This window comes from Phascolarctos cinereus, unplaced genomic scaffold, assembly GCF_003287225.1.
Source record: "Phascolarctos cinereus isolate Bilbo 61053 unplaced genomic scaffold, phaCin_HiC Scaffold_1;HRSCAF=81, whole genome shotgun sequence".
Taxonomy (NCBI): Eukaryota; Metazoa; Chordata; class Mammalia; order Diprotodontia; family Phascolarctidae; genus Phascolarctos; species Phascolarctos cinereus.
The window spans coordinates 246948406-246974872 of NW_027555514.1; the positions used below are offsets into that span (position 1 = coordinate 246948406).

The 26467-nt window shown below is 35.4% G+C and overlaps 1 protein-coding gene and 1 long non-coding RNA gene across 8 annotated transcripts in view; both read right to left on the reverse strand.

The window, feature by feature from the left end:
- Positions 1–26467, reverse strand: part of PPP1R12A (protein phosphatase 1 regulatory subunit 12A) — a 178717-nt gene that overhangs the window by 93446 nt on the left and 58804 nt on the right. For all 7 annotated transcript variants that reach the window (XM_020993442.2, XM_020993444.2, XM_020993443.2 and 4 more), the window contains exon 2: positions 24462–24592. In XM_020993442.2, the coding sequence (XP_020849101.1) occupies positions 24462–24592 (131 nt within the window). The remainder of the gene's footprint in view (positions 1–24461; positions 24593–26467) is intronic.
- Positions 1506–7083, reverse strand: LOC144454440 (uncharacterized). Its single transcript, XR_013482805.1, has 2 exons — positions 6493–7083; positions 1506–1796 (listed from the first exon to the last, which is right to left on the reverse strand). It is a non-coding gene; the product is annotated as an uncharacterized LOC144454440 (long non-coding RNA).

A 26467-nucleotide genomic window follows, 5' to 3' on the forward strand; every position in this document is an offset into this window, starting at 1 on the left:
CAGAACTAAAGACATCAAAACATTAACAAAGATTCCTCTTAGTTTTGTCAGAAAGCCAAGGAAGAGAGACAGAATGGGGGGGGGGTGTAAAAAAAAAAGACCTCTTACAATCCAGCTTTATTATAATGAAAGGTCTTAGGAGACATCTGTTGTACTTTTATATACAATTCTTAAAAAAAAAAAAAGAAAAAAAGAAAATAAAAAGCTTCATTATCTGCTTGCCAAACTCACAGCAGTTTTAGAAGCAGAGAAGATGTGGCTGTCATGGGCTGCCATTCTGAAAACAGAGGGAAGTGAGAGTAAGGAAAACTATACAAAACAAAATAAAGAAACCCAAACATAACCTAAAAGTTCTGGGGTCATTCAGTTCTACACACTTCACTAACCTCTGAGATCATTACTAATATACTCAAAAGTACTATAAAATAATTTATCAATCTTTTTCAAATGGACAGTAAATTTCTATCAGAGGAAATGTTTTGTTTCATTTTTGTATCTTCATCCACTCTGAAATTCTATTGGTGACAAATGCCTTTTGGAGGTCAAATGATTATGGAGGTGACTTGGGTTTTGAATGTGAAGTCAGGAAAATCACTCTTAGAGGTCCTATATCAAGCTGGAAAGACAGTACAGATTCTGTTAGGGAGTATAAAACCCAGTTTCAGTTTATCACTACAGGGTTAGCCATTAGGTGGTTTTTTTTTTGGGGGGGGCTATTGTACTAAAGCAGGGGTTCTTGTGTGTGTGTGTGTGAGTGAGAGAGAGAGAGAGAGAGAGAGTTATATAATCCGTTTGAAGAATGCCTTTTAATGCAAAAATTAAAATATAAAGAATTGCAAAGGAAACTAAATATAATGAAATACAGTTTGTGTACTAGAAGAGTGTTATAATCAGAAGACCTGGGTTTCATACTGAGCTGTAACATTTCCTAGCTGTATGATTCCATCAAATTATAAATAATCTTTCTGAGTCTCATTTAGAGCAATAATAATTGCACTGTATCAGAGGACTATTATGAAGAGAGTGCTTAGACAATCATAAGGCAAAGTTTTCTGGACTTCGGGTTGTGCTACAATAACGGAGTCAAAGCAATAGCCAAAAGCATTGAATATTTTTAAGTACAACATAACTTTAACAATATATAATAAATATAACTTTTTCAAAGCTAAAATCACTGTCACTATCAGTCTGTAAACACTCATGACAGATGAATTGTCTTCACAATTTATTTGAACATGAAGTATATACTCAAAGTTAAATAATTTTTGTGGATTTTCTCCCCTCCCCACCAAAAAAACCCCATTCCTATGTAAAAATAGCTATGATTGATATTTAAATTTAAATCCTTAATTTTATTCTCCCTACTTTTTAAAAAATGAAATATCCCTTCATGATAGATATTTAACTAATTTGAAGAGAGCAGCCACCAGAGCAGTTTCAAGTAGTACTAAAGATTAAAGTTAGCTCAAATATCAGAAACACAAAAACCAAGTAAAAAGCCCAAATCCTGAAAAGACAAACCATTATATTTATTCCTGGGATTCAAAAATACTGGTACTGATGGGAGTGGAAAGCGCACTGTGTTTTCACTTGGCACAAATATTTAGCTGCAGATGGCATGAAATGTCTTGAAAATGTTCATGCAGAGAGAAATGGAAAGAAAAAATTCAGAGCTGATTCCAAGGTTAGAAATCTGAGTCTCTGGGAAGATGTGTATGATAGGCCTAGAGAAGATCCAGGAGACGTTGAGGAGACAGGTGGTGATATGAGACTGGACTTCATGGGAGAAGTTAGGTCTAGAAAGAAAGACAGGTCATTTATCTACCAAATGAAGTAGCCCATAGTTTTCCTTTATTCAAGTATTGTTTAAAAAAAAAACACAACCAAATATACAAATGTTACTACAACATGATGATTCACTTCAGAATTTTTTTTCTGAATCCACAGGTAGCAAAGATAAAATATGACAGTAAATATTACAAAGAACATCTTCACAACTCAAAATCGTTATTCTATATGCAAAGTATACTTGTTTATTTGGTTTTTGGAGGCAGTTGAGGTTAAACGACTCACCCAGGGTCACATGGCTAGTAAGTGTCTGAGGCTGAATTTGAACTCAGGTCCTCCTGGCTCCATGGCCAGTGCTCTATGCAAAGTACAGTTTCAATAATTATTAAGGGAAATTTTTTTTTTGTACAATCAAAGAAAAAAAGTAAGCTAAAGCAATGCAAGTATTTTAAAGCGACTACTAAGAAACAAAAAGGCAGACTTTTCCTATACTGTAAATAAAACATTGCTGCATGATGCCAAAATACAATGGAACTAAAATTTCTGCCCTAAAATATAAATTGCCAAAAAAAAAGGCATTTAAAAAACTTGTAGCGATAGTTGTGGGGGTGGGGGAGAGATACAGTGAAACCCACCACGGATAAAATTTTTTAAATACATATTTAAGTTTGTAATTCAAAAAGCAATTACAAAAGAAAAAAATATATAATTCTAAATAGAAGCATATGCTTTTATATTTACTTATAGCCAAAATACATATTTTTCCTTTCCCAAATGTACAAATAGGTATTCCAACAGATATACAAAAAGATGACTGTTATAAAGGAACTGTGGTTGGGGGTGAGAAGGGGAATGAAATGGCGACTGCATTTTGGTAAAGATTAGTGAAAGTTTATTGAATTCAATATATTATAGTTTATCAGAGTCACTTTAAGTACTATAGAGCAGCTAGGTGGCACTACAGTATAGTGGCAGGCCTGGAGTCAGGAAGAATCATCTTCCTCAGTTCAAATCTGGTCTCAGACACTTAATAGCTACACGACTGCTGGACAAGTCACCTAACCCTGTTTGCCTCTGTTTCCTCAATGTAAAACGAGCTGGAGAAGGAAAAGGGAAACCACTCCAATACGTTTGCCAAGAAAACCTCAAATAGGGTCTCACAGAGTGGGACACCACTGAAAAATGACTGAACATCTAAGTACTATGAGATTATAGAAAGGAGAGACTTTAAGTAAATTGATCTAACCTGGAAAGGCATCAGTTGGCAATCTCTGAAGGCTAAGATTGATTTGGATAAGCTGTTTACTCAGTCTGTCAAATTATTTAAAAGGACACAAGTATATCTGCACGGATGACATATGACTGAGTTCGAATTAATAATTTCATATCTCCAGTCAAGCAGAGTGTTTGACATATAACAGATTCTTAATAAATGCTGATCATTTGATTGATATTCCACATTCCTTGAAGAAAATTATAGTTTTGGGGAAGTGAAAGCCAATGATAATTTAAAAGAATCCTTATCTTATGTTGATTTGCAATAATGTTCCCTCAGAAACTGTGACATCAGGAACTGTCTCTGTTTGGCTGCAAACCCACCTACTGACATTGGCCATATAAAGAAAAGGCTGGCTGCAGCTTAAGTCAGCATTGCTGTTCTTTACACACTAGCAGAGACTCCCAACATTTTCATAAGCAGTCCTTTACATATAAAAGGATAAACATTCATAAAGTATCGATCTGCAAGGCATTATGCTAAGAGCTAGGGATACAAATAAAGAAAGGCCATCCCTGCCTAGTAGAGCTTACAATCTAAAGGTGAAAGACAATACATAAAAGCAAGTTGAACAGCAAGGAGACGGGAAAGGCCAGGAGGTACCAGACCCTGGGGGTAGGAGGCACCATGAAGATGGGGGTGGAGTTGAAACCAAGCAGAGGAAGCAAAGGAAGAGAAGGCTGGAGTGTTGAGCCCTTTATAAAGGGAGGATAGGAGGAGTCTTTTGCTCAGGTTTCCAGATCACAAAGGCAAAAACTAATGAAGGTACTGATTGGGTACAAGTAGAAAAGGTAAAGAGTAACAATCTCCATGATGATGAGCTTCCTGGTATTTAGTTTATCTGGGGCAGGGCCTGATGAAAATGATGAAGTTCAAACCAAGCAGAGTGGCTGATAGCAAATAATTATGCCTGTTATCATCTCTGAATCCTTACCAATCTTCACCTTATCCAAGGCTCAGCTGTCACATAATTAAATAGCCAGCCCTAATACTTCTAGTTATTAGTACATTCTTTCTCCTTAAATTACCTTCTCCCAATTATACATGATACTTATGCTTCCCCTCCCCCCCTTTTAAGGTTTTCCTCTTTTTTTTGGGGGGGGGTATTCCAGGCACAGAGCTGGGACATGGGTTAATTATTTAATAAATGCTTGTAGATCAGTAACCTTTCTTACCGACCTGTTCTTGATGGTTACTTTTATCTCCTCGGAATCAGAACTATGTTCATCCACCCGAACCCACTTTATCTACATATTCCTCCCGAAGTTCTTAGGACTGGAGGTCAGCAACCTTTAAGGAAGCTACCGCAATAAATAAATGAATGAATGAAGTTTTAGATTCTTTCACTGTTGCTGAAGTAAATTTATATTTGATACTTTTTTCCTGTCAAATAATACTAAAGATATCTTATACCAAACTTTGTATAGTATTGGTTGATACATTTGTTTTATTTATTAACAAGCTAATTTAATAAAGACCAAACAATTAACTCTGGAAGATGGCACACATGTGGCATAAAAACTGGAAGTAGATGGAGTTGAAAGACCTTGAATCCAAATTATGCCTCAGACATTTACTAGTCATGTGACTCTAGGCAAGTCACTTAATCACCATCTGCCTCAGTTTCATCATTTGTAAAATGGAGATAATAACACCATCTCCCATTCATAGTTATTGCGAGGATAAAACGAGATGATATTTGTAAAGTGCCCTGCAATCCTTAAAGCAATATATAAATGCTAATAATAATAACAATGATGATGATGATGATGATGCTGGGGGCAGCTAGGTGGGGCAGTGGACAGAATGTTAGGCGTAGAGTCAGGAGGACTCGAGTTCAAATATGACTTCAGATGCTTACTAGCTGCATGACCCTGGACAAGTCACAACCCCAAGTGGCTCCCCCCCTCCCCCCCACCGCAAAAAAAGATGCTGATAATTCTGAGAAGGCCCAATGGCAGGACAAAATACAGGTGGGAAAGAGAACAGATGCCTGATTATGACATTAGTGAAGGGAAGCAGATGAAAGGGGGATGGGAAGTATGTCTTAATATAGCCTTAGAAAGTAGTGCAAAGAAAAAGGCCCTAGAGTCAAAAGTCAGGGCTCTTTAAAGCAGAACTGGAACAAACATATCTGTACCTTACTAGTTTTGTTTTGGCTCAAAGTCCCACCAATGTATTTCACCCAGAGCTTCCCAGATGATTTGCTGACTCCTATTCTAGACTCAGGTTCTGAATTCAGTTCCCTACCCAAGTAGGGCAGCTACATGTTCATTAGCCCATTCCTATCCTAACCAATCTCTCTGTCCTCACTCAACCGTTTCCTTCACCTGTCGGTGAACCATTCCTACTTGAATGGATTCGTCATGACCTACCCTACCCCACTACTGTCCATTCTGAAAAGTGAAAAAATAAAAACAGAGAAACATAATTACATCCAAACAATTCTCTGGAAGGTACCTATTCAATTAACCAATAAACATCTGTTAAATATCTAATATTTTCCAAGCACTGGGCTAGGCACTAGGAACCAAAATTGAGATATTTCCTAACCTCAGGGAATTTATAATCCCTTAAATGAGACCACATCCTGATTGGGATTGTATATCATATGGTTTCACTTTAATGAATGTGAGGGGACACAAGTCACAGTGCCAACAAAAAAAAGAACACCTCATATCTGTTGATCCTGAAAGTATATCTAAAGATGTGGAGATTCTTTTCATACTAAAAAAGGTCAATTTCAAAAAGCTAGGACACTTCCAAAACTTTGATCTGCCATTTCACAAAACCCTTTCTTGAAGCATCCTATAAAAATGCATACTAGACTGCCAATAAAAGAAGCCTACTACTGAAGAAACTGAATACAGGGAAAAACTAGATGTGGTTCTATTATTAAATGATGTAATACATTCTAGAATAGTTGATAATTCTTTTACCATTTTGAAGCAGGTCACTGAGGAATTGGAAGCCATAACACTTTCCTTCAATATGTAACTAGATGAAATTGCAGATATCTTGTATAACAGCCAACTTTTTGTTTTTGTTAACTACATTTATCCCAAAACCAAAGACAAATTCTTATTTTGGGGATTCCTTTTTGGACACAGTAAAAAGTTTTTTTCCCCAAACAGTGGGATGGCATGGGAGAGAAAAACTTCATATTCTTTACCTAAGAAGGGGCTCCAACAATGCTTGGTAATACATCTAGTTTTGTTACTTTTATGAAAAAGAGAGCTCCTCATTATAGTCATTGCTCATGCCTTCTAAAGAAGACACACACTGGCAACAGAGACTCTTACAACGGCAACATCCATAAAAGTCTCCAACTTTATCAGAAGCAGGTCTCCAAAACATCACATTTTAAAAAGATTTTGTCAAGAAATGGGAGCAGAATACCACTGCTTCCCTACCATACAGGAACTCACTGGTTTTCAAGAGGACAGGTCTTGGAAGCACTTGTTTGAATTAAGGGCAGAAGTTTCCCTTTTTCTGAAAGAAAAAGAAAACTCACTCTTGGAACAATGAAAAAACATATAGATTTGATCCTCTGACTAACCTAGCAGATTACTTTTAACCACATGAATGAGATAAATCTTTCAAATCAAGTGATGCTACTGAAAAATTATAAGCTTTTTTGGCTACGCTGCCAATATAAAAGTGAACAGAGGCTGTTTCTCCTTTGCAAACTTTCAAATGCTGGAGGTTTTAAGTGCTTTACCAAGATGGGAGTCGAGATACAAAATTCTTTTTCAATTTCTTTTAAAAGATCTTTTAAATCTTTTCATTTAAAAAAAAGTCTTTTAAAAGAGAGATCTGCAAACACTTGAATACCCTTCAGGACTCTTTCAAAAGTTATTTCTATATTGATGGGATTAAAGCTGAACCAAAAATTCACAACTGTTTTCTTTCTGACATAAACTATATTAAAGATGTTGACTGCCATAATCAAAGATGAATTCACCGATTTTAGGACAGGAGATTTAAGACAATTTAAGTTTAACTGAAAAAGTCTTAGAGAATTCATTGTTCCTTGTGAAATTCAGCTTTACTTTGTAAAGGGAACTATGGAAGTGTTAATTCCATCTGCAAGCACTTATCTTTATAAAAAGGGATTTCCAACATTTGTAACCATACAAATAACGAATCAAATTAAGTGACAACTCCAGTTTAATGTACTCATTCAAGCTAATCAATCAAAACTTTCATAATTAAATAACATTTAACTTTAATATACATACATATTACCATATCACAAAATTGTTTTAATATCTTGAATACTGAATTTCAATACAACTCATTTCCTTAGTAATCCTACTTATGTTATTTTACGCAATTAAAAACAATTTTTTTTTCTGAGAAAACAGTCCAAAAACTCCATTAGAATGTCAAATGCGTTCATGACACAATAAAAGGTCAAGAACCTGTTTGCAGAAGAAGAAACATCAATATTTGGCAGCCAATTGAATGCGAGGTAAGGAGCATTAGCTAAAAGTAACACCAAGGTTGTGAGGCTGAGTGACCAAAAGAGTGGTAGTTCCCTCAACAGTAAAAAGGAAATTTGGAAGCATTTTTTTTTTGAGATGCTGAGTATTGGGGAGATAGGGAAAATGAGGAATTTTGTTTCGGATATGTTGAGTTTGAGATATCCAGTAAGAAGCTGATGAGGGTTAGGGTTGGGGCTCATCAGGACTCTATCTATAGATAAGGAAGTCATTTGCATAAATATGATAATTAAACTTATAGGATTTAACAGTCACTAAGTGAGAGAGATGAGGATTACAAAGCAAGATTTAATTCAATATTAAATTCTCCAAATCAGTCCATCACTCACAAATGTACTACCTCTTTTTTCAAGAAATCTGAAATCCTCCCATATGATCACAATCTATTTGCTTTCCCCCTCTCCCTCTGCCTTCCCTTATAAAACCCTATTCTTTATCTATGTAATGATCTCCAGTTCCTTGACCCCTCAATTCTTTCCCAGGCCATCTCTCCTGCAGTACCCATTCTCTTCTCTTTTGCCCATCTCCACCCGTTGGTGAACGAATTCATCTCTACAACGTCCTCCTCTCTGAATCCCTAGCCCCCTTATCATATTGCTGATTATGCCAAGACAAGCCTTAGCCATGGATTCACTCTCAGCTTTTATCACCTTTGCTCCCACACACCTGCTACGGAATGAAGATGGAGAAAATCACAGAAACTTTCTCACTATATTCACAACAAATTTGTGTTAATACAACCTTAAATGAGCCCTCACTGCTATTAGACAATCCTACTATACTATGTTATCAACGCACTGTCCTATACTCCTGACTTCAAATCTAAATTTATCTCTTTGCAACTGCTACTTCATCACTTGTCATTCTGTGCCCTAGAGTCAAACAGAGCAAGTTTAATCTTTTCTTTACAAAACAATCTTTCAGATACTGGAAGACATCGATTAAATAATTTCATCTTATTAGATTTTGTTCACTGTTATGGCCTATCAAGCTATTTCTGAATCCTGATGGTGTTTCAGTGTTCTCAACTTTATGTCAAATGAAAAGATGATTAACACACCATCTTTGTTTTTGTCCAAATAAATGATAAAAATATTAAAGAGTACAGAATTCAAAACAGGAGGACCCCCCCGACTTATAACTGAATTATAAATTCTTACTGAGTTTAGTCATTTAATCACTTCAAAATCCATCTAATTGTACTACCACCTAGATCAAACGTCTCAGTAAGATTTTGGTAAATTATGATCTGCAGCATCCCAGTATAGTATAATATGCTTGTATGTATGTACCCTCCTCCCCTTCCCCCACTCCAGTATAGTAATTCTGTCAAAAGAAATAATGTTAGTCCGCCATAACTCTGTGGAGATGGGGTATAATCTTCCTACCACCTCCAATGGGTCAGGCAAGCTAGCTTAGCTGAAAGAGGAGGTGGCATCTGAAACTATGAGCAAAACCTTGCCTAGACCTTGGTTGAAACAGTCCAAGACCCAGAGTTTACACACCCTGGGGACTGGTACTAGTATTCCCATCTCCCACCTCCCCCTCCCCCCCAACCAGCCCTGATACTATGTTAGTCCAGCCCCCAAAGCTACAGTCATCCAGAAAGTCTACCTTTGAGGAGATGCACCTTGTCATCTAGCTCTGCAGGTGCTAATGCAGGCCTTGTCTCTTTAGCAGCCATAGCCAGGGAATATTCAGAAAACAAAATTCTTGCCACTGAAGTCTCTTGCATTAGCAAATGGTTCTAAGACCTACAGTTTTATGAATGGAGACATTAAATAAGATGGATTACTACTACCTGCTTTGCTGCTGTACCCTAGGGATCATCTGAAATGTAACTGAAACTTCTCTGAAATGCTGTCTCCCTTATTAGAGTGATAACTCCTTGAGAGAAGGGACTGTTTTACTTTTCCATTTTGTACTCTATTGGCATAGTGTTTTCCACACAGTAAGTGCTTAATAAATGCTCATTTATTCATTCATTCACTTACTCATTCATTCATGATGAAGTCCTCTAGCTCTCTGCCATCACCTCTTCCTTCTCTAGATGATCACTAAATATTCGTTTAATAACACATCTTAGAATTTGGACAGGTATGGAAACTGAACTCAATGGCCACTCTCTTCCATATTTGACAATCAGGACCTTTGTCCTTTCTGCAGTCCTATGGTACCTTTCCTGTTTTCCACGATGTTTCAAGTATTGCTGATAGTGGTTCAGCAATCAAGTACACCATTTCTTCTGGGCCAGGTTATATGAATCCATCAAGGGAAACTAGGTGTTCTCTTTACCATTTCATTCATCTTGAGTATCAACTCCTCATTTGCCATTTTTGTTCTGTCCTTTCAAGTCCTTGGCAGAGAAAAACAGAAGTGAAATAACAGTTGAGCGGTTCTGCCTTATTCCTTAAGCCAGTCATCCAACCAAGCAGCAGTCCTAGCCAGTCTTTGAATCTCTTTCCCCTAGGACAGCTTAAAAACTCCTTTTGTTGTCCTTAGCTTCCCTCACCAGCCTTAGCTCTTTCAGCTCCCCCCAAATCTAAGACGCATATCAGACTATCCATCCCAGTTTTCCTTTCCTCCACTACAATCTCTGAAAGGTAGCACAATTGAGCGTGGTGGACCTGGAGTCACGAAGTCTTGACTTCAAATCTAGCCTCAGACACTTATTAATTGTGTGTTACTGGCCAAGTCATTTAATTTCTGTTTGCTTTAGTTTCCTTAAATGTAAAATGGTATAGCACTGTCCACCATGTAAGGCAGTTGTGAGGACCAAATAAAGTAACACTGTAAAGTGCTTAGCACAGTACCTGGAACATAGTAGGTGCTATACAAACGCTTATACCCTCTGCTTTCGCTTCTCCCCACTGCAGGCACCCTTCCTTTTCACAACCTCTCAAGTTGTCATATCATTTATTTCTATTCCAGCAACCAGTTACTCCCCTCCTTTGGTTAAAAAAAAAAAACAGATCCAGAATACCATTTCCCCTTATTGATTGCTACACTGTTTGAATCATGAAATAAAAATTAGGACAAGTTAAGTTATTAGCTATTTTGTTTTTGAAGAGAGAAACAGAGACAGAGAGACAAAGAGAAAGCAAGCCTGAGAGCACCTTCTCTGTCCAGCAGATTATGGATAACTGAAGTCCCTCCACTATTATTATATCGTGCCTCTGCACCATATTTGTGATGGTTCCCTAAATACTCATTTATTCCCACAAATAGAATCCTTTCTCATAACAGTTGAGCAAAACAAACTGATGGGGCAATTTTTAACTTAGTCTCACATTCGTAATATTCAATTCCCATATCCTCTCCCCTCTCAATCCAGAGAAAATAAAAAACTAAGTTAACGTGCCATTTAGAGTTGTTTTCATTTGTATTATCATCATCACTGCAGTTGATGTTACCTTGATTTGGCTTTTTTCTTTCTTTCTTTTTTTTGGGGGCAGGGGGGAGGCTTTGTATCAATTCCTAGAAGTCTTCCCATGTTCACTTGAATTTTTCATACTCTGTTTCTTACAGGGCACTCATTTTGTTACATTCACATGAAACAATTTGTTGAGCTCCAATAGATGAGGACAAGTTTTATTTTCAAGTTTTTCCCGCTCACACTACAAAAAGACTCTCCTAGCATATATAGAGGACCTCTCTATCATAAATAGTCTTAGGAAATATGCCTTACTATGACATTACTGGGTAAAGAATATGAATAGTTCAATCATTTTTCTCACATTGTGCTCAATTGATTACTAGAATTGCTGAACCAATTCATAATTAAAATAACAATGTTTTAGCGTTGCCAGACTTACTAACTTTGCCAATAGTGACTATTCCTTTTATATCTTTTACCATCTTTGCAAATCTACCAGGTGCAAGGTAAAATTTCTAAAAGTCTTATCTATTCATAAAGCCACAGCTGATTCAAGATAAATAAAATATTATTTCTCACTCAATTTATTTTGTTTAATGAACAGCACAATAATAAAAAATACCAGATATACCAAAATAATAAAAAAATAGCACAGAGTATTGCAATTATATGATTTCCTCAAAGGTCTCACTGCAGATGTATAGCACTGAAATTACATTGTAAACTAAATACATTTGTGGGCTAGCCAAGAAATTTAGCTATCTTTTATAATGATGTATCTAGAGGAAAATCAGTTGAGCTGCCAGATAATGAGTTATAAACAGAAAGTAATCTTAGAGAGAAGGTGCTAGCAGTCCTTGGGTAGGGGAAGATAAGGAAAAAAAAATTATAAAGTTATAAATTATAAATAAACCTTATAGAACACTAATCTGCCTACAAAGCTTAAATACTGTTTACTAATTGTTAATGCCATTTACATTACCCATGATCATTTCCTCCTGTTTTTTAAATGGTTAAATAGAACTATTGAGTATTTTACGTATCTTGTATTCTGCTATTTTAATAAAATCTCAATTGTCTCCCTATAGCCCTGCCTTCATTCTTCCTTATAGCCAGGGGAGCAGCAGAATTGTATGAAATCTTAAGACCAGAATTATCTCAATCCTCAATTGTCTCCATTAGTTTCCTTTGCTGATTTTTAGGTTGTTTTTTTTTAAGTAAGCCAACAATTAAACTGCAAATATTTAAACTTTGTCTCCTTTCTGGCAAAGTTTATGGTTTAATTTCTCATAGTATTATTATTAGCATTTTTAAAAAAATAATTATGTCAAATGATACCTGGGAGTGTAATCTATATAGAAAGCGTTTAGTGTCTCTCTCTACTTCATTACTGCTAGATTTTGGTTTTTAGACATAAACTTTTCAAAAAATCTTATTTTAAAACTGCCTTTACATGCCTATGCTTTTTTTTAGGGTTGTGGTTTTTTTTTTAAGCATAAATAAGCACTGTTTTTTGTCAAAGGCTTTTAATGATCCAAAGTATCATCACGTGGCTTTGTTTATTTTCATTTTTAATACGACTGAATATGTGGGAAGGAGAGGGAGAAGGATGATCTGGATCTATGATTTCACTGATACATGGAAATTCTGGGGCCTGGTAATTACTTTTACTAACGTAAACTGACAACTTGTCATCTTTGACTCGAAGACTTAACTTGCCCAAGATCACACAGCTATTTTGTTGTTACAGGTTGAACTTGAATCCAGGTCTTTCTGAATTCAAGGCCAACACTTCATCAGTTAATCTCTTGCTACCTCCAGGGTCTTTATACTTGTCCAGGATCAAGAACAGGAGTGAGCTGCACTAGGAATAGAGGAAAGTGAAGAGGCAAGGACACAAAGAACAGATAAATGAGAGAAGCAATGTCTCTGCAACGTTAGAAGCTTCTGCTGGTATAGGCACATCCAGCGTAGTCGACAGACTCTTTTCCCTGAGCAGCTTACCGAGAACACTGGACAAGGGGATGCTCCCACCCATTCTACCTTGTCAATCACTTTCTTTTCTGGACCCCCCTCAGACCAGTGAGGAACAGGGGCTAAAGGAAAATAATGACAGAAATTCAAACTACAACATTAATGCTGATTGTTTTAATATATTTGCATTTTCTGTTATTTAAAATGGCTAATAGATCAATGGCTATTTTAAAAAAAAGTTACATAAACGAGAGCTATTATCACCACAGAATCCCGGAATCTCAAAGGAGGATTGGACCCAGACACCATCTAATCTGATCCATACCTGCCAATGTATACTCTCCAGATTAGAGCTTCTTCAACTTTTTCCACTCATGACACAGGTTAGACCACACCTCACAAGTGATCATCTAGACTTTATTTCAAAACCCCAAATATTAAGAACTGAATTTTTGAGAACCTTGGTTGGAATCTGCAATGTATGTAGCTAAAAGTATGTCAGTCAAAAGACATTTATTTAGTGCTTATTAAGTGCCACACAAATAAATACTCAAGATACAAAGGAAAGCAAAAAGCGTAAGCACTTAAGGAGGAACATTCCAATGGGGGAGAACACCAACAAAAATCTGTACATACAAAATATGCAGCATATACAGAAAGTAATCTTAGAGAGAAGGCACTAGTGGTATCAGGGTATAGGAAGATAAGGGAAAAAAGAGTACAGAAAGGTGTCCTGTAAAAGTATGTCTAAAATAACATATACTAAACCTAAGAATATTATTAAGTCATTATCTAATAAATCACATTTTAAAATCTAAAATCCAAGATCCTATCGGGGAAATTCTTCTCCTATATCCACTACAGGGCCCAGCTCACAGCTGCCTGAGTATAATCACTAAATAAAAAGATGCTGATCAACTAGGATTACAGCCCCCTTTTTGGATTTAATGATTTAACACAAACTGCAGTCAATTAGTCAACAAATATTGATTAAATGCCTAATATGTGACAGGTACTGTGCTAAACAAAAAAAAGAAAGGCAAGAAAGTCCCTACTCTCAAGGAATTCACAGGCTAATTAACAGCAGACACAACATGCAAACAAATAAGTACAAACAAATTATATAAATATATAAAAAGAAAAGTACAGAAGGAAGGCAGTGGAATTAAGAGGAACTAGAAAAGGCTTGGATTTATAATAGTCTTGCCTTTAGCAAGAATAACAAATCACAAATTTTACTCTGATATTAAAATATGGGTGACTTTTATTATACTATCTATATCTCATCTGTGCCCCCCCCCATTTGACCTTTGCTCAGATAGATGTTATTAGAATACAGGAAAGGAAAGAAACAAAAGAATGGGTAATCAATTACTGAAAACTGGGGCAAAGAACAGTGCTTTAGAATTAGATACAAACAGTTGAAAAGAAATATGAGAAACAGTGAAATAACATACTGGAATGAAAATAGAAAGAGAAAAGTAGACATAAAAAAGGGAAAAGGATGACTAAGAAAATGGCAAGTGGATAACCACAGCTGAATACCTTGACCCTAAATCACTACGAGATTACACATTAAGATAATCAGATACAAGCATGGATTGATAAGTGAACACTGATGAATAAACATGGAAACACAGCACACAATAAGTGAATACCTAGTTTTACTAGAAATATATGCACAAGTATAAATAATAATTTAAGTTCCTTCCAAGAATCTACTCAAAGAGATCTGTGATACTATTGATGTGGATATTTCCATCAATAATGCAAGCTGAAGTTGGCCATGAAGTGTGTCTCTCACTGTATCTCCCCATAAGAACCCTGCAATAATTCATCCATCATATGGAGAACTTAACTGAATTGTTCTGAAATTTTTTTCAATCTTAGATTTCGTTATGACCTCCTTTACACTGTTTCTTGTTTCTAATTTGATGGAGGCTCACGCCTGTCCACCGCACCATCTCCAATGCCCTTTGAATGATTCTCACCTTCAATTTTCTAAAGACTGTAGTGTTCCATGACTTGCAGTTCTATTACACTGCTCAAAGAACAGAAAATGGCCTTATTTAAAGGAGAAACTTGGAGCCACTAAAAGAACTCTGCAGTTTACCAAAGGCAGTTTAACATATGCTCTTTCTGTTGAGTCTCAAAGTCCAACTTATTGTTCATTTTTGCAATGTTTGTAGCAGATGTATATATGCGTATATGTGGCTTTATGCACCCGCATTAACATGCATAAATTAAGGGATTCTTCAAATACTTGGTTTTGCTTGCATAGATAGTAAAGGGAAATCCCTTTGTTTTGAGTTATTTTGGATCTAATATTTAGGATGTTTTTAGCAAAGAAGCCCTAGGACTAGAGGTGTGGAATAAAATGCACATTCTCAGACTTGACTAAAGAATTAATTTGTTTTGCTTAAACTATTCTTACTTGATACTGCAGTTTCTACGAGGAGAAGAGAGTTTGGTGGAAAGCAGCAGTGATTCATTAAACAAAAAAAATCTACAAAAACGACTTAAAACTTAAAAGTGGCATTCCATAACAATGGCATGGGCCAATTTCCACAGTGGTGAAGGAGAATATACTTTCACATTTTAATAATTACATTTCAGTATCTTATGTTTAGGAAATTAGAACTTTTCTTTAAAAAATAATGAAACCTCTACTATGAAGAACTAATTCAAGGGAAGATAAAAATTGTCAGTTATACATCTATATTATGTTTTTAAGTGTTGTAAGAACTCTATATCACTATAGTTATTTATGTTCCCAATTATGCTGCAAGACCATAATTTAATCTGACCTGCCTCTCAAGGGAAGATAACTGTTTGATATAAAAGCTAAGGAAACCAAAATGTACAGAGGGTACCTCAAACTGTAGTTTCTTTGTGCTTCCTGGTAGGCTAAAGGCCCACTAGAGAGGTGGTAAAACGTCAGCAAGCACTATGTTATTTAAATAAAGGAAAACAGACTTGGGCATTATCATCCCATTGTGGAAAATGTACTATAGGGAACTATAACTAATTACATATAATTTATTCACTTCTAATTTTAATCCGGGCCAACTTTCTTGTTTGCCTTCTGTTATTTCCAAAACAAGTTGAGGTTTGCTGTTGCAATATAAAATATTCCTACCAGGAAGGTGGAAATAAAACAAAACCACTTCAAATAAACAATGGCTCAACAGCCTTCAAATTGTTACCATATAAATTAAAAGTTAACAACAATAATATTAAACCTTCCTCAAAGCCCAATCTATCAATCCATGTGACTGGGGTTGGGAAGAAGAGGGGAATGGCAAAGTCAAAGAATGCCAGTCACAGTTATATACAGCAGGGTGATTTGTGGGGGCCTTTGTGTGTCCCAAGATACTTATGGTAGCTCTGAAGGCCTAGTAAATTCACTAAAATGCTGTCAAACTGGGCTCTACGTGATAATATTGGTTGGTCAGTGGAATGGAATTACTCCTATGAGTCAAAGGGTTGAAGGCGGACTATACTCAAAACCACTGAAATGATTAACTTGAAATGGATGACTGGTGAATAAATGGCACTGCTTCATGTTCTAGTATTACAAGGAGCCAAAATACACCACAACAAATCAAAAATACCAACCAATACTCTACCTGCTGGAAATGCTTTAGTACAGATAGTATTGACTGCTAAAGTGGGGAAACCACTATTAAGCTTGATGTGAATACATTATTTATGTGTTAAGAGTATGTCAGAATAAAACTGGAGGGCAGCTAGGTGGTGCAGCAGATAGAGCAATGGAGAACCTGAGTTTAAATCCAACCTCAGACATGTGATACTCACTAGCAGTGTGACCCTGGGCAAGTCATTTAACCTGGACTGCCTCGAGTGCCCCCCCCAAACCATAAAATTGGAAACAAATCTCATTCATTATACAGCAAAAGGTTTTTGTCTGGAGTACCCTTAGTTCCTAGTCACACAACATACTGCTGACCAGTGTAGGGTACTCCTAAAGAACAATTTCATCTCTAAATCTAGATGTATATAAAATAAGGAATAAGGTAGTTATTAAAATCTGAAAAGAAAAATTTAAAGAACCTGAGGTTACTAAAAATCTTCACTTAACACAAACTGAGAAATTACACCTTATGACAAAATGGATAAAATGTCAATGAATCAAATGATTTGGAAAATAAGATAGATATACTGTATACTCCTGTATCCTCATTTTTAAAAGGCCCTTTTGAGTCTGACATTGCAAATACAACTAAAAGGATAATTATACCCAAAAAAACCACACCTTTTTTCAAAAAGGTTGACAACTGTCCTAACCATCATGAACCAACACATTCTCCTACAATGTCACTTGGAAAACAATATATTGGCTGAAGAGCAAAAAGGGCATGCCCCCCCCCAAAAAAAACCACAACTCAGTAATTATATGGAACAAAGTGCCTGAAAAATGTCCTAAGGTTTATACTGCCTTTATTCATTCAAAGCCTTTGACTCAATGTAACCTTTAAGAGTTGTTCAGTACTGTAAAAATACAAAATACAAAAATACAAAGATGCAAATACAATGAGAACACCACAATATTTTATGTCCATATGGGAAATTGCTGTCTACTTGAAAAATGCCACCAACACAATTTCAAGATCAATTCACACAAAACATGGCATTTTCCAGGAAAACAATTTAAGCCCAATGTAGTTCTTTGTTGTTGCTGTTTAGTCTGTTTCAGTGGTGTGTGGCTCTGTGACCTCATTTGGGGTTTTCTTGGCAAAGATACTGGAGTGGTTTGCCATTTCTTTCTCCAGCTCATTTTTACAAATGAGGAAACTGATGCAAACAGGGTTAAGTGGATTCCCCAGGGTCACATAGCTAATGTCTGAGGGCCAATTTGAGCTCAGGAAGATGAATCTTTCTGATTCCAAGCCCGGCACACACTCTATCCATTGTACCACTTAACCTGCCTCATGTGGTTCTATCTAGCCTTAATATATTATTAAAAGTGAGCTAAATATGGCTTTCAAATTAAAGAGGAGTCAAACCAAATAATATTAAGAATTCCTTGATATCCATTGAAGATAACAAGTTATACAGATGCATTGAAAGATGTTATTTTGTTGAATCTCCAATACTATCAAAATTTCATCTGAACTTGATTAGGAATAATAGATCCTCAAGACAAGCTAAATGTGCTGAAAGACTTACTGGCATCTGGAAGGCTCAATGAGAAGAACTCATTTGAAGCAACAAATACCTATGTAGTATCAATCTTAATTGTATACTTCCAGATCTTTTAATCGGTCTGACAAGTATTCATTAAGTGATTACTATTTGCAAACTAAAAGCTGGTTAAATAGAAAAGGTAAAATCACAGCCCCTGCCTTCAAATTTGTCTGTTCGTATATTTTAATGGAGGAGACAATGTAAATAATATATAATATATAAATATAATTATAAGTAAATATGTATGTAAATAAATATAATTATAAGTACATATAGATAGATATGTATGTATACATGTCCATATGTACATAAAAGACAGAAATGAAGTAATGTATATTAAATCCAAATTTGAGCTGAAATTCCCCTCAAAGATCACACAATTACTTTTTAATTTATAAAAAGTTAAGAACCTGAGCCAATGATATTAAGTAACTTGCCTAAGGTCATAGAGCTCCTCACTGGCAAAATATATATACATATACATATACATATACATATACATATACATATACATATACATATACATATACATACATATATATATGGTTGAAGAAAAATTCACAGGTTATGTGAGGTATGAGCTGCTCCTCAAAAAGAGTGATATAACGAAAATCATGTTTTAGAAATAACTATAATAAATGAAGACAAAAGATATATCAATATAATCAGGGGAATTTTTTGTATAATCAATGGCACAAAAATCTTTGAATATATCAGCATTTCAGACCTGGAAGGGAGCTTAGATTTTTATTTTACCAATGAGAAAACTGAGGTTCAGAAACACTCAGTCTTATGCTTGGTCAAAGAAGAAAAAGGAGAATCACATCAGAAGTCCACGAGAGGGAATACAGAAAGTAAGTTTAGCAAACAAGCTGAGGCAAATCAGCAAGCAGGTATGAATAGCAGGTTAAAGAGCAGATTTAATGCCACAGACCAGAGTTATCAAACTCAAATAAAAACAGTTAAAATGCCATGTTGACTTCAAAAAGTAATTCAACCCAGCAACAACACTATTTGGTCTGTTTGCCAAGGTGATTAGGGAAAAAAGGAAAGAATATATACATTCTAAAATATTTATAGTGGCTCTCTTTGTGGTGGCAAAGAACTGGAAATCAAGGGGATGTCCATCGATTCGGGAATGGCTAAACAAATTGTGGTATTACGATTGTGATGGAATACTATTGTGCTATGAGAAATAATGAATTGACTTTTAGAAAAACATTTAAAAATTTGCATGAAATAATGAAAACTGAAATGAGCAGGACCAAGAGAACATTGTACACAGTAACAACAATATCATTCTAAGAACAACTTTGAACTAAGTCATTTTAAGTATTATAAATACCAAATCAACTACAAAGGATCTCTGAAGAAAGATGCTATCCACTTCCCGAGAAAGAACTGATAAATATTAAGTATGTATAGTACGACTTTACGTGTGTACATGCATGTGTGTATGTGTATGTCTAATTGTGACCTTCTGTAGGGCACAGTGGGGAGGGAGAAAAAAAGTACACAGCAGAGAACAAAAGAAAACTTAGAAGGAAGAACAAAAAAGAAAGGTAGCTTTGAAAATGATGTGTGGTATTTATTACACAGTTTATCAAAAAAGGTAAATAGTGTGAAATGAAATTCACAGTTTTATATTGAACCCTCTTTTTCATGTTATGCTGTATATATGGATATGTTCTCTCTATTTGTATTTAAGTTCAAAATGAATAAAAAAAATTTAAAAATTCATAGAAAAAAATGAAGTTCAGAAGAAAGTACAGACAAGTAGGACAGTGTTGAAAGTAACATTTATTTTCCAAGTATGTGAGTGTATGTACACACACACACACATATATATATGTACATACATATTTTTAAAATCTTAGTAATATGGAAGTAGAAATACAATAAATAAGATAATTACTAAGGTTTATTCCTCAAGAGAGTGGTATAGCATGAGAAACACTGGACTCGGAGTTAGAAGATGTTTTCCAGTAGCTCTGATCTTTGCAAATCTCTTATCTCTGAGCCTCAACGTTCCTTACCAGTAAACTTAGAATGTTATGGCGAGAAAAGTCCTTACAAGGGGTGTATAATTCCGAATTTAATTGTGTTGGGTAGACAAAGTAGGGGCACATCTATAATCCCACTTATTCCTTAATTCTTATGTCTTTCCCTCCTTAAAACAGCCATATTAATGTGCAAGGAGCTGTGAATTGGTCCAACCATTTTGGTATTTTCATTTTATTTTTTCTTTTTAGGCAATTGGGGTTAAGTGACTTGCCCAGGGTCATACAGCTGGTCCAACCATTTTGGAAAAGGGGTTATGTTAGGGATACTGGGTTTTTTTTCCCCAAGGGATGAAAAAAACCCATGAAAATAATAGCAACAACCAAAAAAGGCAGGCCAGAAGGACCACAGATAACTATGATAGTGCTGGGAGTACCATGCTGAATTATTAGATACTTTAAAAAAAAAAAGCAAGCTATACATAATGGACAATTGAATTTTCATGTACAAGCTCCTTTTGCTCTGCAATGTATATGGAAATGCTTATTTTATTTGATGTTTGTTAAATCCAGATTAAAAAAAAGAAGAAAATAAAAGTAGAGAAAAGAAATTGAAACCTTAAGGGCCACATCCAAAGTCCCACAGATAATAAGTAGCAGAAGCAGAACCTCAACCCAAATCCCGAGAGCCTAAATCCAGCCCACTGTCTTTGCACTGCATCATGCTGACTTGTGATTTCTTTCATAAGAAACACTATCTTTATAAACTAGATGGGTCAAGATGATTTTCCTCTCAACACATAAATGATAGTAGAGTGAATTTACTGGTTTAATAATGATTTCCAAAGAATACTGAATAACAGATCAATGTTACTGCAGATGACATCACTAGTGTTTTGTTTCATTTTTAAAGCAAATCTGTAGATGGCACCAAGTTGGGAGCAATAAATAATATGAGAAGACGTAAGAATGATGTCAACAGATTGAGATGCCAGATCATAAGAAAATGAAATTTATGTTAATAAATAAAGATGGATGAAATGAAACATCCTGACTATGTGACCATAGTTAAGTCCCTTAACCTCTCAATGCCCAAGCAACCCTCCAGATAGAAGCTATAGAAGAGTTATCGATCTGTATGGAAAGGAGTTTCACGACTGGTAATTTCCTAAAGCAAGGAAGTCATCTTTCTGGTAACCCCCCCATCCCCCGAAGTTGTCTATTTAAGTTTTAAAAATCAATTCAGCTCCAAAGACACAAACATGCTTCCCATACCCAGAATGCACTCTCCTTACTGCTCCTTCTTATGAGCTTTATTTAGGTCGGGGCACACTTCTTATGTGAAACATTTCCTGATTCCCTCTTCTCACCTAAATTGTTGCCATTCTGTGCTCCTGAAAGTACTTTGTATTTTTGCATCCTTGTATATGGGGCACTTTCCAAATTGTATGTAAGCTATTTAAAAGAAGATACTTGTCATTTGCTATTTGCAGGGCCTAGCACTGTACTGTACACATAGTAGGAACTTAATAAATATTCAGGAAATGTACTGTTCATGAACACTACTATATGAATCCTATGAATGTATTGTTGTTATCCCTTTTTTACAGATGAGGAAATTAAGTCACGTATTAAATAATTTATCCAAGAGTAGAAATCAGGTTCAACCTCCTTTATAAAGCATTTTCTTCTAAGTCCTTCTTACACCAATGTCCTTGTTCTCTGAACTTTTACAAAACTTATCTATAACAGATATCTGTTGACTTGGAATCAGAAACTGTCATAGCCCAACCAAATTTACAATCCAGATGCAAAGTGACCTGTTAAAGAGTCACATGAATACTAAAAAGCAGACTTGAACTCAGGTTTCCTGAATCTCAGTTCCCTACTATATCATTCTGGGAACACATTATCTTTAAAAAAAAATACATATTTAACCATTTTATCTGTAGTAGTTTTATAGCACCAATTAGATGGGGTCTCCTCAAGAAACGTGAAACCACATTTTACATTTGCCTTTGCTGAGCTCAATACCTACAAATTCAAAATGAACTGTAAATCTGCAGAAAAATTAGTTAAAGGTACCACATGAAAGGTGAGCAATTATTATTTGCTGATATGAAATATATGAACATAATCCAGGATAATGAAAATTGGAATTTTACTTTTTGAAAAAAGCGTATTTTTTTCTTATCCTAGGCACATTAATTTTGTCTGTGCAAAAGCTTTTTGGTTTCATGTGATCAGTTATCTATTCTATCTTTTACAACGACCTCTATTCCTTGTTTCATTAAATGAATATATCTCCTACTCATAGCCTTAAGAGGTATATGACATCTTCTAATTTTTTAAACAGAATGATCTTTAATATTAAGATCTCATAACCATTTAGAATATTTTGTGAAATACGGTGTAAGGCTGTTTGTCTAAGCCTAATTTCTGCCAGCCCCTTTTGCAGTTTTCCTAGCAGCTTTTGTCAAATAAGGAGTTTTTCCCATAGGTAATTTATGTTTTCCACTTTATCAAACACTGAGTGATTGAGTTTCATGGTTTCTGATGCTCCCTTGTCTAGTATGTTCCACTGTTCTATCTCTTTTTTTTAACCTATGGTTTTGATAACTGTTATTTTACAATATAGTCTGATGTCTGGAAATGCTACTTCTCCCTTCATTCCTATTTCTTTTCATAATTTCCTTTGATATTCTTTATCTTTTTATTTTCTGAATGAATTATTATTTTTTCAAGTTCCTTAAAGTACTCTCTTCACAATTTCATTGGTATAGCATCAGAAGTACACACTAATTTTGGTAGCATTGTAATTTATACTATCCTGGCAGGCCAACCCACGATTGCTGAATATTCCTCAAGCTAGTTAATTTGTTCTTTATTTCTTTAAGAGTACTTTGTAACTGAATCTATACAAGTCTTTAGCATGTTTTGGGAGGTCAATCAATTATATGCATTTTGTAGTTATCTGGGATGAGATTTCTCTTCATATTTTTGCTTTGCTGAGTTTTATTATTATGTAGAAATGCTGTTGATCTTGGAGGGCTGAGTTTGTAGCTAAAATACAAACGCTCATCAACAGAGGAACAGCTAAAGAAACTGTGGTACATGAATACAATAGAATATTACTGTGCCGTAGAAATGATGGACGTGTGAATAGAGAAGCATAGAAGGATCTACATGAACTGATACAGAGTGAAGGAAGCAGAGTCAACAAAACAATGTACAAAATAGTAAATGGAAAGACTACCACCACCCCTTTATCCCCTTTAAAGTGAATGTAACAAAATTAAGATCAAATCTGACTGGAGTGAAAAGAGGAAACACCCACAACCCTTTGTAGGGGTGGGAAGATCCACAGGTGTTACATATTACACATGTTTGGGGACCTTTTCAATGTATCAATCATTTGAAAACCAACTGATTTGTTTTTTCTCATTAAAAATACTATTTGTGATATGAGACAACTGTCTGGGAGAGGAAAGGGGAGGGATGCTGAGGATAACTATAATTACATAAGAAACAGAAGACATCAATAAAAAATTATTTAAAAAATAAAAGAAAAAAAAACAGTGCCTGTTTGGTTTAAAAACGACAGATAAATTACCACACAATCTCCTCAGGCCCCTTTCTCATATTACTACCTTGACCAATTAACGGAATACAATAATATGCAATATTAAAAAATTATTTTCTTCTACATCATCATATGCAAGAAACATATTTTGTAGATAAACAATGATATACACATCAAAGCTGGAAAAACTGGATTATTTAGGAAGCAGCAATTCATGGAGAGCCACTTAAGAATGCAGTTTTTAGGGAACCACCCCAAACTCATCTGGCAAAGAAATATTTGTTCAATGACAGAGTTATAGTCAAAATAAATCTGGATCATTTTCTCTTCCAAAAGTAGCCCAGTTAAAAACTGAAAATGAAGCTCCCTATCAATTCAGGGGTACTTATGGGCAAGTAAATCAAGAATTGAAAAGATAAAATAGGTAACACCATAGTTCTCAGAAACAATTTAAAAGGAAATATATAAAGTAGTTAATATTAATATACAAAGTTACAAGTGAGGTACCTTCTGCTTTGCAGGAAAAAGTGCTTCACACCATTTGAGAGACGCTGAGACTAAAATATTACAGATATGGACATCTAAGAAAGCTCTCTATTCAGGAGAGTTAACCCCCAAGGTCAAGTAATACCAAAGAGTACAACCAACTTCCTTAGATTATACAGGGATTCCTATGAAATCTCAGGTGGTCTTTAAAACACCAGCAATGTATAAATCTCAGATTAACATAAAGAATACAGAACTAGCTTACTCTGCTATATCAAGATATCCACAGGAAGCAGCTGCATGTAGTGGTATCCAGCCCTCGTTATCAGGTTGATTAATATTTGCTCCATTTTCCACCAGAAATTTCACCATATCAACATTATCATCAATGCATGCCTGAAAATGAAACAGAAAGCATTATTAAAATTCTGTTTCAGATGTTAAAATACAATGGTTACATTGTACTACTACACCCAATTCCAGAAATGTTTACCTCTAATCACTACTTCTTTTTAGTCTTACCTTCCCACTCTAGCTTAACTTACCTCCATTTGTAGTCATTACTCTATGATCAAAATAATTGAGTGGCTACCGTCTTAGAATCCTGCCTCCCACTGAACTTGCACCATTCTTTACCCATTAATCGTTAACACTGGGTAACCACAATAATCTAACTTAATTGGCATTTTTCTTGACCAATGACGGGGATATTACTTATTGTAATAAGTAATGAGGTCATGCTGATTCCAACTACTATAATTTACAGTGCCCATAACTTTAGCTGAGCCCTCATTAGGCAATCCTTTCCCCATTCTCCATGGTAATTGTTCCAAATCTTCTTCTCTATGTTCAGGTCCCCGAACACACTCTCCATCCCCAAAATGACAGCAGATGGTCAACTCTTCTACTTCACTGAGGATACAGGAACCATACAGTTAGAGCTCCCTCAAGTTCCCTTCTCAAAATGCCCATATCTTCACCCATTATCTCTTCCAAACTCAAGAGAAAATCTTATATTCTTTGCCAAGGTTGCAACCTGTCTCATTCTATGATCATGTAATTTCCATCCTTCTTACTACTGCCAAAGTAATCTTCCTAATGGTCAGAGGGAATTTCTCTGATCAAAACCCCTCAGTCAATGATTTATATTATAGTTACATATGTGCCTCACCCCATATTAGACTTTTAAGTTCCTTCAGTATTTTTTGTTTTGTTTTTACATGCCCAATCCCTCTTATATAGCTGTTGTTGCTGTTCAATCACTTTTCAGTCATGTCTGACTCATGACCCCACATTTGGGATTTTCTTGGCAAATATCCTGGAGCGGTTTGCCATTTCCTTCTCCAGCTCATTTTACAGATAAGGAACTGAGACAAACAAGGTTCAATGACTTGCCCATGGTCACATAGCTTGTAAGTATCTGAGGCCAGATTTGACTCAGGAAGATGACTAACTCCAGGCCTGGCACTCTATCCATTAAGCCACCTAGCTGCCCCTTCATATATAGCCAACATTTAATAAATACTGAATTGAATTTCCCACTCAAACTCAATATTCTGCTTTCGTTAATTAGGAAAGTGACTCCTTGGTGACAGAATGAAAAAGGGATTGGAGCTAAGGTAGTAAGTAGGAAGCCAAACTAATAAGGAGATTATTACAGTAGTCTAGGCTGTATTTGGTAGGTTTGCAATTAAATTTCTAAAATCTAAGTACAATATTTTATGTCAATCCCTGTTAAATTTGATCTGGTTCTAGATTATTTTGGTTTTGAAATATTAGTTATTCCCCTTAATCTTGTGTTACTTTAAAATCTGATAACTGTGTTTTTCTGTCTTCATTTCTAAGAGAATCTAGTGCATATCACTGGAGAGCTCCTTAATTATTTTCCAATAATCATTCTCTTGGTTTGGATACTGAACTAATTGTTATGTCATCATGAGAGTTGTCTGAGGGCACTGGAAAATGACATGCACAGGATTACTTGCCTATTATACAACTCTGTATACTGACATGATTTAGCAGCAGTTCATGTCAAAAATTCCTGGGGCGTCCATTTAACCAAATGAGTCAGTGTAGCATGATTGCTAAAAAAGTTGCATTAGGCTGCATTAACAGTAGACTATTCCAGTTACAGGAAATAACAGTCTTATTGTGCTCCATAATGTTTAAACCATATATGATGTACATTGCTCCACAGCATGTGCCCATTTTTAAAGGAGGAATCTTGACAAACTAGAAATTATCAGGATAAGGGATCTTGAAATTTTATGA